The sequence below is a fragment of the Urtica dioica genome, chromosome 12 (genome assembly GCF_054948205.1).
Source record: "Urtica dioica subsp. dioica isolate 48M chromosome 12, U.dioica_male_clone48M_v1_H2, whole genome shotgun sequence".
In the NCBI taxonomy this organism is placed as follows: Eukaryota; Viridiplantae; Streptophyta; class Magnoliopsida; order Rosales; family Urticaceae; genus Urtica; species Urtica dioica.
The window spans coordinates 11,065,049-11,081,545 of NC_142767.1; the positions used below are offsets into that span (position 1 = coordinate 11,065,049).

Genomic DNA, 16,497 nt, shown 5'->3' on the forward strand with positions numbered 1-16,497 from the left:
AAAATAAATGAATTTCCTTAACTATTTATAATCAGCAAAAAGGACAATTCAACTTCCTCGTTACAAAGCAACATATATATAGATTATATATATTTTATATATATATATTCCTTCCTATATTATGTCAGATGCAGCCTTTATAAAGATTTAACCCAAAAAAATGGACATAAAGAATAGCCACCAAAGTGGAAAACAAATATCAATAATAATCACTACCCAAAAAAAAAAATCAGTTAACCAATACCATATCATCTCGGTGAGCCTGCGCGGCCACGGCTTCTAATCTTTTCCACGTTAACTCTCTCTGCTCTTTCAAATCTCTGGCTTGGTTCTGTTTCTCGGTGTGTTGCCTCTCACACTCCTCAAACAACTCGGCGTCCATTTCTTGGAACATGCGTTGGACATTCGCGGTCAGCCCGTTCACCGCCTGGTTCCAATGCCCCCGAATGTTCTTCTCTAACGCTTCGAATATCAACGGAAGTATCACATTCCGGTTCTGTGCGATCAAGCCCACGATGTGCTCGTTATTCCAGAAGTAAAGGGTTCGTTCTGCGACCTGTCATTAGTTCAAAAACATCATTTCCGGGACTTTCAAGCGTTGAGATCAAGACCTCGGAAAAAAAAACTAAGACAGTTAAGAATTCAATATCAAATGGCAAGTCACGCTACTTTTCAACCGTGATAATAAGATACAAGGAAAGATGACGTATGACATGGAAAGAAGATGGTTATTCAATGTGTCTATTTGTTTACAACATACATTATGATATCGAGTCAAACTCGGTTCAGTAGATTTTTCAATACAAGAACTAAGAGAATTCCTTAAGTTTTGTGTAGCCAGTATTCGTGAATCTTGTTATATTTCTGAAAAATTTGTCAGGGCACCTTCGAAATTTCACGAAAAATAAAAAATCAATATAGATTTCACCAAAAAAAAAAAAAAGAGTAAACAATATGTAGTGATTATGTTTTCAAGTACATATGGCTAGAAAGCAGAAGCTTAACATGATGGAGTTTGCAGAGTAAATCACACAATTGAATATTACAGAGAAAGGACTTGAGATACTTTTTGAAATACGCTGAACTAAACTCACACAAGTCTGACAATCGTATCTGACACAGAATTATCAGATGCAATGGAATCAACAATAAGGGAAAGAAAAAAGACTAAAAAACTAAAATAAAATAAAACTAGACAAACTATAAAATTCAATTCAATGACCTAACACATGACAAAAGTCACCACCAAACATTAAAGTCGGGTTGGAATGAAACGGGACACATTCAATTACTAACATTGTTTGGCTATATATTATGTGCTCATTGAAGAACTTTGGGACACTTGTTTTCATTAATATCACCAGAGAATGCACCATTTCAAGAACCCTGCGGCAATGTACATGGAAGACTTTACATGACCGACTAGTTTAGACAATAAGAATTGAGTGATTATGTCAATGGCTAAATGCAAGTACTGTTTGCTGTCGACATGGAGACCATAAGAGGAAGAAAAAAATATAAGACAATTAACTTGACATTATATTCTATTTAAAAATTATGATTTCCAAGAAAGAAAAACGAATTAGATTAGGCGGTGTCTGCATGATCCAAGGAAATGAATTAAGCTTAGTAGAGCACTAAATGATCCAAGGAAATTAGAAAAATATCCATAATTATCGACCGAATAACAATTTTTTTTTAAAAAACAGAACAATTATCAACCGAATTTCAACAAATAACCAAACATCCTATAGTTTGCCAAACTAACTTATAATAATCTAAAAAGTTAGTTGGTAAAATGTAATTAATCAAATAAAAGGCAAAGAACGGGTTTACATTATCTTACTTCAGTTGTAAGTTATTTTTTAAATGTTTGTCCACTATTGGTGTGGGTATACATTGAGAGTAGGTGTCTCAGAAGCAACAAAATGGTGGAAATTTCAGGTACTTACCTAAATCACCTAAGACATAGTATTTGCTTTTTCTTCATCTATCTTCCCTTCTGAGACTACAACTCCTTTATGGTGAATTCCACAACACCAAAACCTGTTTCTCCCTCCAACTCACTTATTCTACTAGTCCTTAACTAATTCGAAGCTTGTGGATAATGCCAGCGCCTCATGGATAAAATATTAGTTAAAAAAAAAAAAAAACATGAAGCTTGTGGAGGACTTTTGATTACATCCCATCTAAGAAAGTTCATACAAAGATACCACGACGATGTAACAAACCGCCTTAGTAGTTTCACAGAGTGGGAGGGTGTAGAACCAATGTATCGTACAAGTAAAATAAAACATGATAATACATGTGATTGCTACGAGTCAAAGCAGATGTACAAATTTACAGTACCATAATATTACAAGCCTCCCTAAGAAAGTTGAAAGTTGAAACAAATCAAGATTGTATGCCTAAGCATCAAACTGCCCTAATAACATACCAAAGTGTGGGAACGGAATACGCATACGGCACACAAACTACAACGATTCCTATTATAGCAAGAATAAAATGGAGCTCGAACAAGAATACCTCTTTTCCTTGAAAACCCCTCATTTCTCTAGACTCAATACAGTTTTTTTTTTTTTTTCAAGCTACAAGCATTGTGCTACATTCCTTCCTTAATTGATTTGGAGATCTAGTCAAACTCGGGCTAGTTTTACGCAAATTTACACTGTGGCAGATGGAACATGAAGTGTGTGGAAGCATGATCACAAGTAAAGAAAAAAAGAAAAGAAAAAAGAAACCGGACGATTTCTGAGTTATAAGCAGATAAAAGATTGAAGATTGTTCAAAGAGTATGTATGCATATGCAGAAAAGAGAGGTTGGTGATGGAACCTGAAAATGGGGGCTGTTAAGGCATCTGGCGATCTGTCTGAAAAGCGGAACCATGATTCGGTGGAACTCGGGGGGCTGAGTACCTTCCAAGACCTCTTCGAGCTCCCCGAGGAAGAGAATCTCCTTCTGGCAGTTGGTGATGGGCCAGTACTTCAAGAGGCCGCGGACGACCATGTCGGCGAGCTTGTAGTCCTTCTCGACGAACTGGGTGACGCAGTAGGACAGAGGGTGGTGGTAAGCGGAGACGGACTTGGGCTTGTGGAGCGGAATGAGGGCGCGGGAGAGGAACAGCTTGTGCTCCTCCTTCATGGGCAGAGCGAAGCCGTTGACGATGCTGCCCAGGATCTCGAGGAGCTCCGCGATCCCGCTGTGCCGCTCCGTCTCGAAGATGAATCCGTAGAAGATGTTGTTGATGGCCTTGCGCACAAAGGGGCGGTGGACCATGAACTTTCCGTAGATGCGGTGGAGGATGGTCTTGAGGTACTCGCGCTCGCGGGGGTCCTCGGAGTCGAAGAGGTCCAGGAGCTTCAGGACGAACACGTGGTCGATGTACCGCTTCGCCACCTTGGTGTCGGTCTCCGAGGACACCAGGTACCGCAGGAGGAGCTCGTACACGATCTGGAGGTGGGGCCAGGCGGGCTCCAGGGAGGGCTCGTCGTCGTCGTCGGCGCCGGCGGAGGCGGCGTCGTGGGTCGCCGGCGGGGGGAGGCAGCGGAAGACGTTGACGGAGACCATGGCGACGAGCTCCTCCTGCATTGCCTCGCTGAGCTTGCAGGAGCCGGACTGGATGAAATCCACCAGCTCCAGGAGGGTCTGCCGCTTGATCTCCTTCTCGCGGACGCCCTTCAGGGTGTCGGAGAAGTCGCACCGGAACCAGCACACTCGGAGCTTGCGGAGGAACAGGGCGGGCCGGTCGCCGGCGCCGACGTCGCGGAGGAACGGGAGGATCTCCACCGCGCCGGGGGTGGACGGCGGCGACTGCGACTCGGCTGATCCCGGGGGGGGCTCGGCGCCGCCGCGGGACGCGTGGTTGACGGTGACGGGGTGGCCGTACACTGACTCCGTGGATTCCGACTTGGATTTGCGGTGCCCGCGTTTCATGAATTTGTTCAGCATGATTCCCAAATGCAATCAACCCAATCAAGAGAGAATAAAGAGAGAGAGAGAGAGGGCGGGGATTATGATGCAAGTTTAGAGTGAGAGAGAGAGAGAGTTACATTTGATATTGATCCGTGAGCGAAGGAGGAGCGTGGGGGAGGAACGGGGGTGTTTGGGAAACGAGTAAATGAGATTGGAAGTTTTTTTTTTCTTAAATGAGGATGCTTATTATTATTATTAATTTATTATTATTATTATTATTGCTATTACAATAATTATTATAATCTGTCTGTCTGGGTGTGTGGGGGATGGGATAGGATTTTGGATTTGGATGATGATGAATGATGGGAATAATTGTGGCAAAGAAAGAAATGAGAGAGATTGATAACTAGAATGAGAAAGATGTTGATGGGATTATTATTCTCTCTCTGTTTTCTTTGGTTGAGGAAATAATGAGGACCTTGGTTGTGTGACAATTTGTTTTTTTATTTTATTTTTGTTTTCCTACATTACCTTAAAACTTAATGACTATATAATATCACACGTCTCTAAGATTGTTGCTTATAATTGGATATGGATCTTTCAATCTACTATTGGGATTAAAATTAATTAATTGAATATTATTAATTTAATTGACATATTACAATCACTCGGCCGAAATATGATTAACTGAAATTTCTTTTTTATAAAAAAAACCAAAAACATAGAAAGGAAATAACCAATATTAAGAATTTTGTAAAAGAGTTGTATATTGAATATCGGCTCTTTCGCCAATCAATAAATAAAATTTACAGCAATAAAAGTTGTTTATATGTCAACAATTGAAAATTCATAGTTTAATTTATAAATATACGTTTAAGTACAAAGTCGATGACTCAACTTCAAGGTTTTCCTCCATCTTTTGCACCAATTGGAACAATATCACTTTAATCTCCCGGCTATCATGGGCACTCCATAAAATCCACACATCAACTAACGCTAGTGTTGTCAACTACATTCGCTCCTCACAATTGCAATACAACTATCCCATCGTCAAGCTCACGCCATCATGCCCACCGTCTCGATGTTTGGGGAGGATTCATGAATATCATAATAAAGCACTTATAGAAGGATTGTGGAGCAAGCTTGATGCAACATTTGTTAGCAAAGATTGCATTATTGAAATGACATTACTTCGATATAATCTAAATGTATATGAATAGAATTGACAAATCGTTGACGAGGTAAGTAGTACTCCTATTGAAGGGAATAAAATGTCTATAAAAATTAGTTAGATTTTTTGCATCAATCAACACCTAAACATGTGTTTTAACCACATTTTATTAATATGATTAAGAATGCTCAAGGCCTAAGGAAGTATGTGTGAACATACTTCATGAACTATTGATATTTGAAGTTGTATTAACAAAATCGGTTATATAAGTTTAATAATACAACACGTAGATATGAACTAACATTTGCATGAACCAAAGTGTAGGTTTAGAGCATATGACCATCCACTACATGAGTAAAAATATAAGTGAACGCATGTTAGACTTATTGGATGATTGGGCTTAGACAAATTGTAGAGATAATTATGAAAAACGCATCGTACAATTTTACAGCAGCACGACTCTAGCGAAAAAGGTTTGAGGGATATCACGGGGCTAGAGTCGAATTGTTACTTTTTCATCAAAATATGTGATGCCCACATCTTAACCTCGGGGTTAAAAGGTGTGCTCATGCAATATCAAAGTGCACATCCGAACAATCTGAAACCAAAGATGCTATTTGAGCTTATTATCTATGATAAAAACAAAGCAACACATTTCTTTGTGCACAAAATTATATTTTGATGGAGCTTGATGTACGTGTTGTTGGAAATGTTACTTACGCATTCTTTCATTTTGACATCCTTTTATCGTATGGAGTGGGGAGAAAAATGAATCATTGAGCACGACTGGGTTGTCACGAAGGCTATTGGTGGCTTTTTTGTAGATAATATTCGACTCCACCAAATACATATTTGCATATGAAACCCCGACATCAAATCACAACATTCATATTTTGTTGGAAATGAGTCTCTCTTTCTTCCAATACAACTAAAATACACTCATTTATACTCGTCCTAAAAAAAGAAAGAGTACAAAAGATAATACTTCCTCTATATGCGTGTTTAATATTCTTACACATTCAGACTATATAATTGGAATAAGCTAGACCTTTTACGCATTAATTTTGATGTGCTTTGTGACAATTTATCAATGAGTTATGGTCCTATTTAGTATTTGGCACCAAAAAATTGTATATACATGTTTTCGGTAATACGAGATCAAATATGAGGCAACGGTGGTACGAGAAGAATGGCTCTTCACATCTATACCGATGGGGAAGAGTTGGACCGCATTCAACAGACGAGTCGAATCATCATTTTCACGATAATTAGAAAGTCTTTGAATACTTGAAAAAAAAAAAAAAAAAAAAAAAAAAAAGAAAAAAGAAAGAAGAAGAAGAAGACAATAAATGCTGAGTTGAGTAAATATTTGGGAGTGCAATTTGTGATGGTATGATATGATGCCAATTGACTCTTAAATTTATGCGATTGACATGTGGGAGTCTCACATAAAGTATGAGCTGAGCTTATAACCTCTTAAGCATCACCTCCCTAAGAACTAGCTTTTTATATGAGTTATACCAAAAGGTTGTAACGGATTCTGGAACTACGAGCATTTAGTAAGTACTCTCTTTATATATTCGAATTAGTTGGTAGTTTTTTATTCATTAATGTTGTGTAACAAATCAATGAATGTCCAACCTTTTTTTTTCATGATGTGTTTAGTTTTTGGAGCCATATACATGAGATCTCCATGGTTTAGAGAGAGAACTCTTATTTTACCTGATCTTATTGTGTTCAAATATAATGGATTCTCCTTGGAGGTTATGCTTATAGCTATCCCTTGTATTTCTCGATAGCTTCGTGACAGTAAACTTCAAATAATAATAAAAAATTAGTTACACACCTCTGAACTCGGGAGGAAAAAATACATGGCTTATATATTTATCGGACTTCATTTATCATATAGGATATGCAAAGAAACACCCTATTGTACTTCATTTGAGCAAAAATAGTTTATATAAATAACATATTTTAGTTCACAGGCAAAACACATGCTCTTAGCTATAACAGCAAGAGCATTAACCTCATAACCATCTCCATTGCACAGAACAAACTTCATACACAACGAAAAGCAGACGCACAGTAACAGAAATTCACACACGACTATATACAAAACGCCATATATATGTAATATCCATAAGTAGCTGTATCTTAAATCTAGTGGATAGCTCAAGACAAGGCTACAGTTTACCTTATAGGAAACCTACACCAGAACGAACTTATTTAGGCTCCCAAAAATGACTTGCAATTCCCAGTTCCATTTAAAACAAAAAAACAAAAGAGTAGAAGCTATCTAGAGTCAGTAGCTACCATCCTCCGTTTCCACCACCGCCGCTGTTCCCCCAGGATTTGCCTGCCGATTTACCCCATGGGTCGCTGGCTCCGCCTCCAGCGGTGGGTTGAGTCGAGCCCCCGGCTTCGGTCTTGTTCCAACCACCACCTGATGAGCTTCCAGTGCTATTCTCCCAAGCTCCACCGCCGCCCTTGTTCCAACCACCACCTTGTGAATTCTGTCCTTCAGAGCCACCATTCGACTTTCCATTATCGCCCCAGCCTCCACCGGTGCCGCCCGGTTTGGTGGAGCCTCCCCAACCTCCACCGCCTTGCTGTCCGGTCGTTTCTGAACCTTTCCAGCCGCCCGATTTACTCCCCCAACCTCCTCCATCCCCTCCGGAGTTTGCATTGTTTCCGTTGCTCCAACCACCCGGTTTGGTGGACCCCCCCCAGCTTCCACCGCCTTGCTGTCCAGTCGTTTCTGAACCTTTCCAGCCGCCCGATTTACTCCCCCAACCTCCTCCATCCTCTCCGGAGTTTGCATTGTTTCCTTTACTCCAACCACCCGGTTTGGTGGAGCCTCCCCAGCTTCCACCGCCTTGCTGCTCACTTGTTTCTGAACCTTTCCACCCGCCTGATGGCTTCGAATTGCTCCCCCAACCTCCATTGGAGCCGTCCCCTCCAGAGTTTGCATTGTTTCCTTTCCAACCACCACCACCACCTCCTCCTTGGCTCCAACCACCACCGTCACTAGAATTGTTATTGCCCGAGTTCCACCGAGAGCCGTTCCCTCCAGAATTGTTCCAACCACCACTTTCGTCCCTTCCCCGGCCCCTACCTCCGAAGCCACCGGTATCCGATCCACCTCGGCCTCCAAAGCCTCCTCGGTCACCCCGGCCACGGAAGCCTCCACGATCGGCTCGACCACCAAAACCTCGGCCCTCTCCGTCTCGACCACCATAACCACCTCGATCACCGCGGCCGCGAAACCCTCCTCGATCGCCACGGCCACCGAATCCCCTGCCTTCTCCACCCTGACCATCATTGCCTCCTCGACCTCGGTAACCACCTCTCCCTCCTCTCCAGCCACCGCCACTTGGTCTGTCATTAAACGACTCACCTTGGTCATCATTACCACCTTGAAATGATTGATTACCATTGAAAGAACTTCCTGAGCTCCAATCACTTTTACCACCCCATTTAGAATTTTGATCTCCATTTCCAGATTCAGTGTTCCAACTTTTCTTGCCCCAAGCAGAGCCTTGATCACCATCACCGCCGCCGCCTCCAGGCTCGGAGTTTTTCTTCCCCCACGCAGAATCTTGATTACTCCAACTGCCTCCAGATCCAGAGTTACCAGCACTCCCCTTTCCCCATCCAGCGTCTTGTGAATGTGACGCTTTACCCCAAGAAGATGCATCGCCACTCGGTTTCTGCTTCCCAGTGTCCCAAGATGACTGTGGACGTGCAGCGTTGGTTGAATCATCCTTCACATTTTGAGTAGCTGCACTCCCCCAGCCACTCGCTGAATTGTCCGTGGTTTTTCCTTTACCCCAGGCGTTCTCCGATGGTTTAACATGACTGACCTTGCCCCAGGAACCGGAATCATCTACTCGTTTACACTTTCCCCATGTTTCGTCAGTATTTACCGAAGATTCTTTTTCCTTTCCCCAAGTATCATCCTTCTTCTTCTCAGTAGTTTTGCTCCCCCAACCACTTGTTGGATTGTCCATGGTATTCTTTCCTTTATCCCAGGCGTTCTCTGATGGTTTAACATTACTGATATTGCCCCAAGAACCGGAATCATCTACTGCTTTACCCTTTCCCCATGTTTCTTCAGTATTTACCGAAGATTCCTTTTCCTTTCCCCAAGAATCATCCTTCTTTTTTTCAGCAGTTGAAACCCCCCAGCCACCGGCTGAATTGTCCGTGGTATTCTTTCCTTTATCCCAGGCGTTCTCCGATGGCTTAACATTACTGATATTGCCCCAAGAACCGGAATCATCTACTGCTTTACCCTTTCCCCATGTTTCCTCAGTATTTACCGAAGATATCTTTTCCTTTCCCCAAGAATCATCATCCTTTTTTTCAGCAGTTGAAACCCCCCAGCCACCGGCTGAATTGTCCGTGGTATTCCTTCCTTTATCCCAAGCGTTCTCCGATGGTTTAACATCACTGATCTTGCCCCAGGAACTGGAATTATCTTCTGGTTTACCCTTCCCCCATGTTTCTTCAGCAGCATTTCCTGAAGATTCTTTTACCTTTCCCCAAGAATCATCCTTATTTTTTTCAGCAGGTGCGCTCCCCCAACCGCTGGCTAAATTGTTTGTTGTATCTTTTCCTTTATCCCAAGCGTTCTCAGATGCACTGCTTTTCACTGCCCAGTTCCCTTCAGTAGGTTTCTCTGCAGCGTCACTACTTTTTGACCAGCCACCGGCATTGTCTGCATCTGCTCCTTGAGCACCCCAAGATACAGTATTCTCCTTCGTAGTAACTTTGCTACCCCATCCATCATCCACATCTGCATCAGTACAAAATAATCAAGGATTAAATGGTGGCACACCAGAAGTAATGTTAACATGAGTCTTAATTATGTAAATTTGCAACAGATACCTGTTTTAGCTTCATCATTGGAACCAGCAGGCTTTGCAGCGGCATTACCCCATGAGCTAATATAAAATGAATTTTCCACCATTAGATTAGATGGTAAAGTGTCAATCAAGATCAACCAAAAAAAATTAAACCGACCCACTCAGCCACACAGATATTGCTACCGGCAAGGTATGAGCAATATTTTAGTCTAATATGCATGCACCTCATACATTTCTGGCCGTGTTTAACATTTCTATGAAACTACCCTACTCAACTCGACTGATACCCAGAAGAAATAATAAATGATAGCTGTGCTGCGAAATAAAGTACTATATTGGATGCACACAAAATGACAATCACACTTTATTAATCTCTGTTCTTTAAAAAAATGATGTAATCAGTCACAAGTGCAATTAGAGTGAGCAAACAATGGGAATTTGATTGCTACCAAATTATCGATGAAGTACTACCTCATATAAAAAAGAAGAAAAAATATTACTATTGCACCTCACCTTGCGTTTTAAATTTATCATTGTAAAAATAAGGCAAGAAAGAAACGATATTTGGAGGATTGATTCAATCAAAATAACAGAAATTTATGGTAATAATTGTATTAGTTCAATTGTAAATCAAACTACTTTTGAAATGTTAGATATTTTTTTCTGAAACCAATTGACTAAAAGACAGTTGATACAAACTCTTAAGCATTTTTTAGTGGGAAAAAGTTAGACATTGTGTAAACTTTCTTTGTTTACGATATGTTAAAGCCATTTTCAGTACCATCTATCTCATTTAAAAGCTAAAACTGACATCCCAGGTGAGCATTCAGACAAAATAAGAGAGAAAATTAAAACTCAAAAGTTGGCCAAAAACACACAGAACTAGATTTCTGAGAATGGTACCATAATTAGCCTAATAATTCTACATGTGATATGCAATAAATAAGTAAACTATTTAATCAAGGTCAATAGGACAAGACTCCATAAATGATTGAAGGGTAATGAAAATGCTACCTTCCACCGGACACACCCCCAGCATTCCACCCATCAGTGGCACCTGATGTACCTGCTCCAGTCGTCCAGTCTAAATCAAGAAACAAGGGTTGTCAATTCTGCTCGTGAGAACACTATCAGAAAGCAAACTGAAATAAAAATGAGAAGGAAAAAAAATCAACAAGAAAAGCAATGGAGTCAACAGACTCACCGTTGGAGCCTCCATCGCCTCCAACCATATCAAAAGGTTTGAAAGTACTAGATCCCGGATCATCACTTTGGAAAAGGAAAGAAAGGCAAAATTCCATTTAGATAAATGATTACATTGACAGGATAATTACACAATACATAGATTACCTAGACGTGATAGGGTTTTTCTTTTGAACCTCAGCAAGGTGCTCACTTTTAACTGCAATGTTTAACAAGTTAAGGTGTTAACTATCTGCGATCTGCAAGAGCAGATTACTTAAAATCTGCAATATCAGTATCATCACACTGAACAGATAACAGCAAGAATAATGATTTCCTCTAAAATAACAGCAATAATAATAACAAATTATAATAAGAATAATAACTGCCAAACCTGTAAGAACTTTTTGCTTAGAATCAAGTTTGACTGTTATATCAGAACGGCGTATAGCTAATACGCGGCATAGATACCCCTTCAATGGTCCCACACGAATTCTCAACATTTGACCAATAGAGTATATACTGCCCTCAGGAGCCTGATTGACTGCATTCAAAATGCATATTAAAGAAAATTAGATCTTGTAAATTTATTTATATATATGGTGTACACAGGTACATACAGTCACGGTTACTCTCCCTCGGTTGAAATGTCTTTTCAGGCGATAAAGGGGATTTTGGTGATGGAGGGAATTCTTCAAACGCCATACCATCTGATTCCCCACCCTGAGCCAAAAATGAAAATTATTTACAATCACGTACGAGCATATTACTTTTCATATAAATTAGTAACAAGAGAAAACACCAATTCAAACTTCAAACAAACCTTTTCCTTGGATAATCCAGCGGAGTTCTTGATTTTCACGCAAAGTCGAGCTTTGCAACAGAAATAACCACCATTTTCTTCTTCATTCTCATCATATAAGAAAATGACTCCCCTGTAGATCAATTTAACAATGCCCTGCTTACCCTGCAAAGTAAAAGACATGGGGATTAAATCTACAAGCCTAACTAAACATATAAAGTTATCAGCATTTATAAATGGCATGATGTCCACTGCCATACCTCAGATGATCCCTCTGCAACCCTGACAGTATCATTAACACATATGGCCTTCATGTTCTGATCTGAGGCTGTGAATCTCATATTGGAAGGCCCATTCTTTAACTCGCGCTCTTTATGATTCACTATTGTGGGACCTTCCGCTCCCTCTTTCAGAATCTAAATTATGATATGAATGTCACCAGAGAGACCATAAAAAGGAAGTCTTCAAACATCATCAGATCCAATACCTTATAACTAGAATCATCTTTCGCCATTCCTACAATGATCCCAAAGTCTTTGCGGCTGCAATGAAAATAACAATAGTTTCAACAACAATATATGGTAATAAATGGAAGTTTGCACTGCACAGAACAAAAACAAGACACTTGAGCAGCATAACAAATCATAAACGGAAGTTTGCACTGCAAGTCCACCATAACTCACCCAAAACACACAAGATCATGCACTTCAAAACTCTTTTTTGAAGTAGGCACTGATGAGCTCTCTCCCTTTTCAGGCAAGACTTCCTTTTGCGGGGCTCTTCTATTTTCCTCACCATAGAGCTGAGAGAGCCACTCCATATTTTCAGATTCATGGTTTTGAGGAGTCTCGAACTTTAGACGCTCCTCTTCCGATGGCACAACACCCCAGCAGCTTAATGAATCTATGGCAACTTTTTTGAATAAAAATCCATCTTTGATCAGCATACCGTTGAGAACTTCGAAAAACATCCCAGACTCACGATCCTGTCTCGATTGAATGAGGGGGCGGAACTCTCTACACAGAGAAGTTTGTCCAGATCAGATTTCCAATACTCTAAACAATGAAATACAGAGCCTAGGGTTTAGTATATTACTCAAGTTCACTCGCGCTGATCAATCTTGCTGCTGGAGCGGACGTTCTCTTCTTAGAATTCTGTCCGTTACCCTGCAGAACAAGTACTAATATTATAACCCAAACTGAAACTTCTAAACTTGTACTGATATATATATAATTTAAACATATTACAGCTACTAATAGAAGGACAGGGTGCTACTCAACTATACTTTTAATGTATGAAAAATCAGAGAAAATACACACAAAGATCAATTTTATGAGCAGAAGACGCTAATACAACTTTCGAACAGTCTTAAAACAAATTAAATCTAATATTAGCAAGGATCTACTTTATGACCAGCTCGCTCACCTACGTATCAAGTTCCGAGCCAGAAAGTCACAGTCATAAACATATACCATATAGCTAACCGATAAGCAAAGTTCGAAACACGTCTGTTTTCTATAATAGCCTGTTGAAAAAGGTAGAACCGAAAGTGCATTGGGAGAGCTTTGGCACCATATCGTACCCGGATAAAGACATATAGAAGTGTTTATTTTAATTTATTACTCCATATATGATGTAAATCTTACACCACTTAAATGACTGTTCAGAGACATAAGAGAAATAAGCGTATAAATCTTCAGTTTTCTCTAAAACAGCAAGAGGCCTTCAAGGAATGAAATACAAAAGATGTGGATATAAAGTGTCACAGTACTTCACTAACCCAAATTCTCCTACGTTCGTAACTGATCCTAGCCACCAACTATAAGTATAATGCAAACTAAAATGTGAAAACTTGTTTAGTATGATATGATAGAAAAGAGGGGGAGAGAGGATCATGTAGCCAGTACTAATTTTTCAGTGAGTTCTAGAAGATCGATTCTTGGTATCAGCTTTACTGTTGCTCTTTTGCGTGTTTCATTGACAGCCACAACCTGCATTTGTATATTCCAGTAAGGGAAATAAGGGGCAAAGCCAATTAAAGCCAACTCAAGTGTATTATTAAACCAAATACCTTTCCCAGATCACCCTTGTACACTCCATTCTTCATACGGACCCACATGTCCACAGATACCACATTGTACTCAGTTCTGATGGAGAACAAACGAGATACTTCATTCCATGAAACTGCCACTACTCGAGTAGCATATAAACCAACAATCCCAGAGCATGCCTATGATTATCGGCTGAATCAGTACTTTATTTGGCAAAAGAAAAAGTTAAATCGCACAGATAATCTATCAACTATCTCAAATGAACAAACAAATGAAGTACCCCATTAATATCAGACTGCTTGTCAGCTTCAATAAATAGAAAACCCTTCACGTGTTCAATGGTAAATGCAGAAACTATTGGCAGACTCGTTCCTATCGATTTTAAGTCAGCAAACTTCTGCATAAGACAAAAAGCTAAATGCTTCTCACGCCCAGCCTGCAACAAACAAAATTCAAACGTGATGAGAGAGAGAGAGAGAGAGAGAGAGAGAGAGAGAGACAGGGAGAACTAAAACCAAATAAAACATACCACACACTTGACTTTCCAGATGATTGGATCCTTTTCAGAAGGCAAAACTAATCCACCACCAGTAGAGCTTTTGTTCTCAAAATCTTCAGCATAGGAAAAATATGTAGAACTATTATTGTATCTTTCCTCCATAATTTTATCAAACTCCTCCTCATCAATCACCTCTTCCTTGGGAATAAATGGAGTGTTGGCCGACTTTCCTGGTTCACTAGTGACTTTAGGTCCCGGTTCCGCCACATTGTCTACGAAATCTGTCCTCGATAATACGAATGGAAAGCATAAGACTCTGTATACTTTCACGAACAATGAGAACGCAGTTTTAACACTGATTTTCCGGAAATATCTATCTTATACAAATTGTATAACCAACTGCAAAGAGTATACAAGGTGCTTTATCAAACTGAAACCATTTGCCTCAAACAACATGATTCACACTTACAGCGGACTAGATTCACACTCAAGAGATATAACTCACACATAACCAATCGTTTGAATTATATTTTTAACAATTTAGCCAAAATATTATGAATAGCTTACTCATAATAACTAAACAATTATTTTTCATTAGAAAATAAACAGACGATTAAACATTAAAACCCACATTTTGCCACATCATTGTAGGCTCTCTACGTTCTTCACTGATCATAAAATGGAAACACGAATTCACACCGAAGCCTACAATTTTAAAACGCAGCATAAGGAAATCCAGCATATAACCATTTTCACAACAGGCACATGAATCAAGAGGGAAATGAAAAGCGACCCACAAACTAGCATCACAGAAACGATCAACAATAAGCCCTTGCGATTCTTACACCATTCGAAAAGCCTTTGACCATCTCAGCCAAAAGAGAAATCAAACCACTGAATCCAATATTTAAACCCTACAAATCTTAACCCATACTCAACATGCAAACAGAACACCGATAAGGCGAATCTCTCACCGTCTCCGATATCGCTTCCGTCGCTATCGGATTCCTCGGCAGTGTCTTCGAAGAACCTCAGCACTCGGCGGTCCGTCCTCCTCCGGCCACCGGTGGAATTATCCTTTCCATTGGAAGCTCGCTTCCTCTTGCCGCCGGAGGACTCAGTATCGGCAACAGCTTTACCTTTGCCCTTATTGGCGACACCTTTCAACCCCATTGCAATGCTCTAGGGTTTTTCGCAGCTTGAAGACGAAAATGCTCTTTAGGACAACAAGACCGTCGGAGATGTAGAGAAAGAGAGAAAATGTTGGATTTTTCTTTTTTTCTTGTTATTAAGTGTGAAAATTTTGGAAAACGGAAAATGAAGAGGCGGGTTTGTTTAGTGGCAAGCAGTGCTATGGCCGTGAAAATGCGAGTTCACGAATTTACGAATTTATCCCTCCTCTCTACTGTCGTACGGTGTTCACGAAGTTTATGCTGCTGCTTTTTTCTCACGAATTGATCGCCCTCTCTCCCTCACTGTCTAATGTACTATATGGATTTTTAGCTATTTTGTTTGGATGAATTTTATAAAAAAATTATGAGTATCAGTACAGGAATAATAAATAAAAAATGGCTAGAACAAAAACGAAATTTTGTTTTTATATTGGAATCGAAACAGAAAATTACAATTCTCATTTTTTATGTAATAGTTTCAACTATTGAGGTTTAGTTATTATGAGTTTGTTTGCCGCTCGTTGTCGTGGGTTAACCGGAAAAAATAATAACCATATTTTAATATGTTATAAATTTTATATAATAAAAAAAAATATCGACATTTAGTGATAGTATAATTTTGTAAATTTTGACTATTTAATAAATTTTAGTCAAACATCGACTTTTATAAACTTATTAGTTTCAATTGTCTGTTTAGCCGGAACACCCTAATAATAATCTTAATATGATGATTTTATGTCTTATTATAAATTTAAATCAATACATAATTAGTTTAAACATACACCAGTTACTATTTCGTCAATAAAATGCTTAACTTATTTAATATGTGAGTTATGTGT

The 16,497-nt window shown here is 39.7% G+C and overlaps 2 protein-coding genes across 2 annotated transcripts; both read right to left on the reverse strand.

Moving 5' to 3' along the window:
- On the reverse strand, nucleotides 1-4,190 carry LOC149379096 (serine/threonine protein phosphatase 2A 57 kDa regulatory subunit B' beta isoform-like). The gene is made up of 2 exons (XM_089603038.1): nucleotides 2,834-4,190; nucleotides 1-556 (listed from the first exon to the last, which is right to left on the reverse strand). Exons 1-2 carry the CDS (start codon nucleotides 3,947-3,949, stop codon nucleotides 230-232), a joined length of 1,443 nt encoding a protein of 480 aa, XP_089459164.1. The 5' UTR covers nucleotides 3,950-4,190; the 3' UTR covers nucleotides 1-229.
- Nucleotides 4,191-6,899: 2,709 nt separating this feature from the next.
- KTF1 (kow domain-containing transcription factor 1) lies at nucleotides 6,900-15,829 on the reverse strand. Its single transcript, XM_089602330.1, has 17 exons — nucleotides 15,461-15,829; nucleotides 14,517-14,767; nucleotides 14,268-14,423; nucleotides 14,008-14,166; nucleotides 13,844-13,927; nucleotides 13,032-13,102; nucleotides 12,620-12,952; nucleotides 12,424-12,478; nucleotides 12,197-12,352; nucleotides 11,958-12,101; nucleotides 11,755-11,857; nucleotides 11,529-11,678; nucleotides 11,303-11,354; nucleotides 11,157-11,221; nucleotides 10,967-11,036; nucleotides 9,975-10,030; nucleotides 6,900-9,882 (listed from the first exon to the last, which is right to left on the reverse strand). Exons 1-17 carry the CDS (start codon nucleotides 15,657-15,659, stop codon nucleotides 7,394-7,396), a joined length of 4,593 nt encoding a protein of 1,530 aa, XP_089458456.1. The 5' UTR covers nucleotides 15,660-15,829; the 3' UTR covers nucleotides 6,900-7,393.
- Between the last annotated feature and the right edge of the window lie 668 nt (nucleotides 15,830-16,497).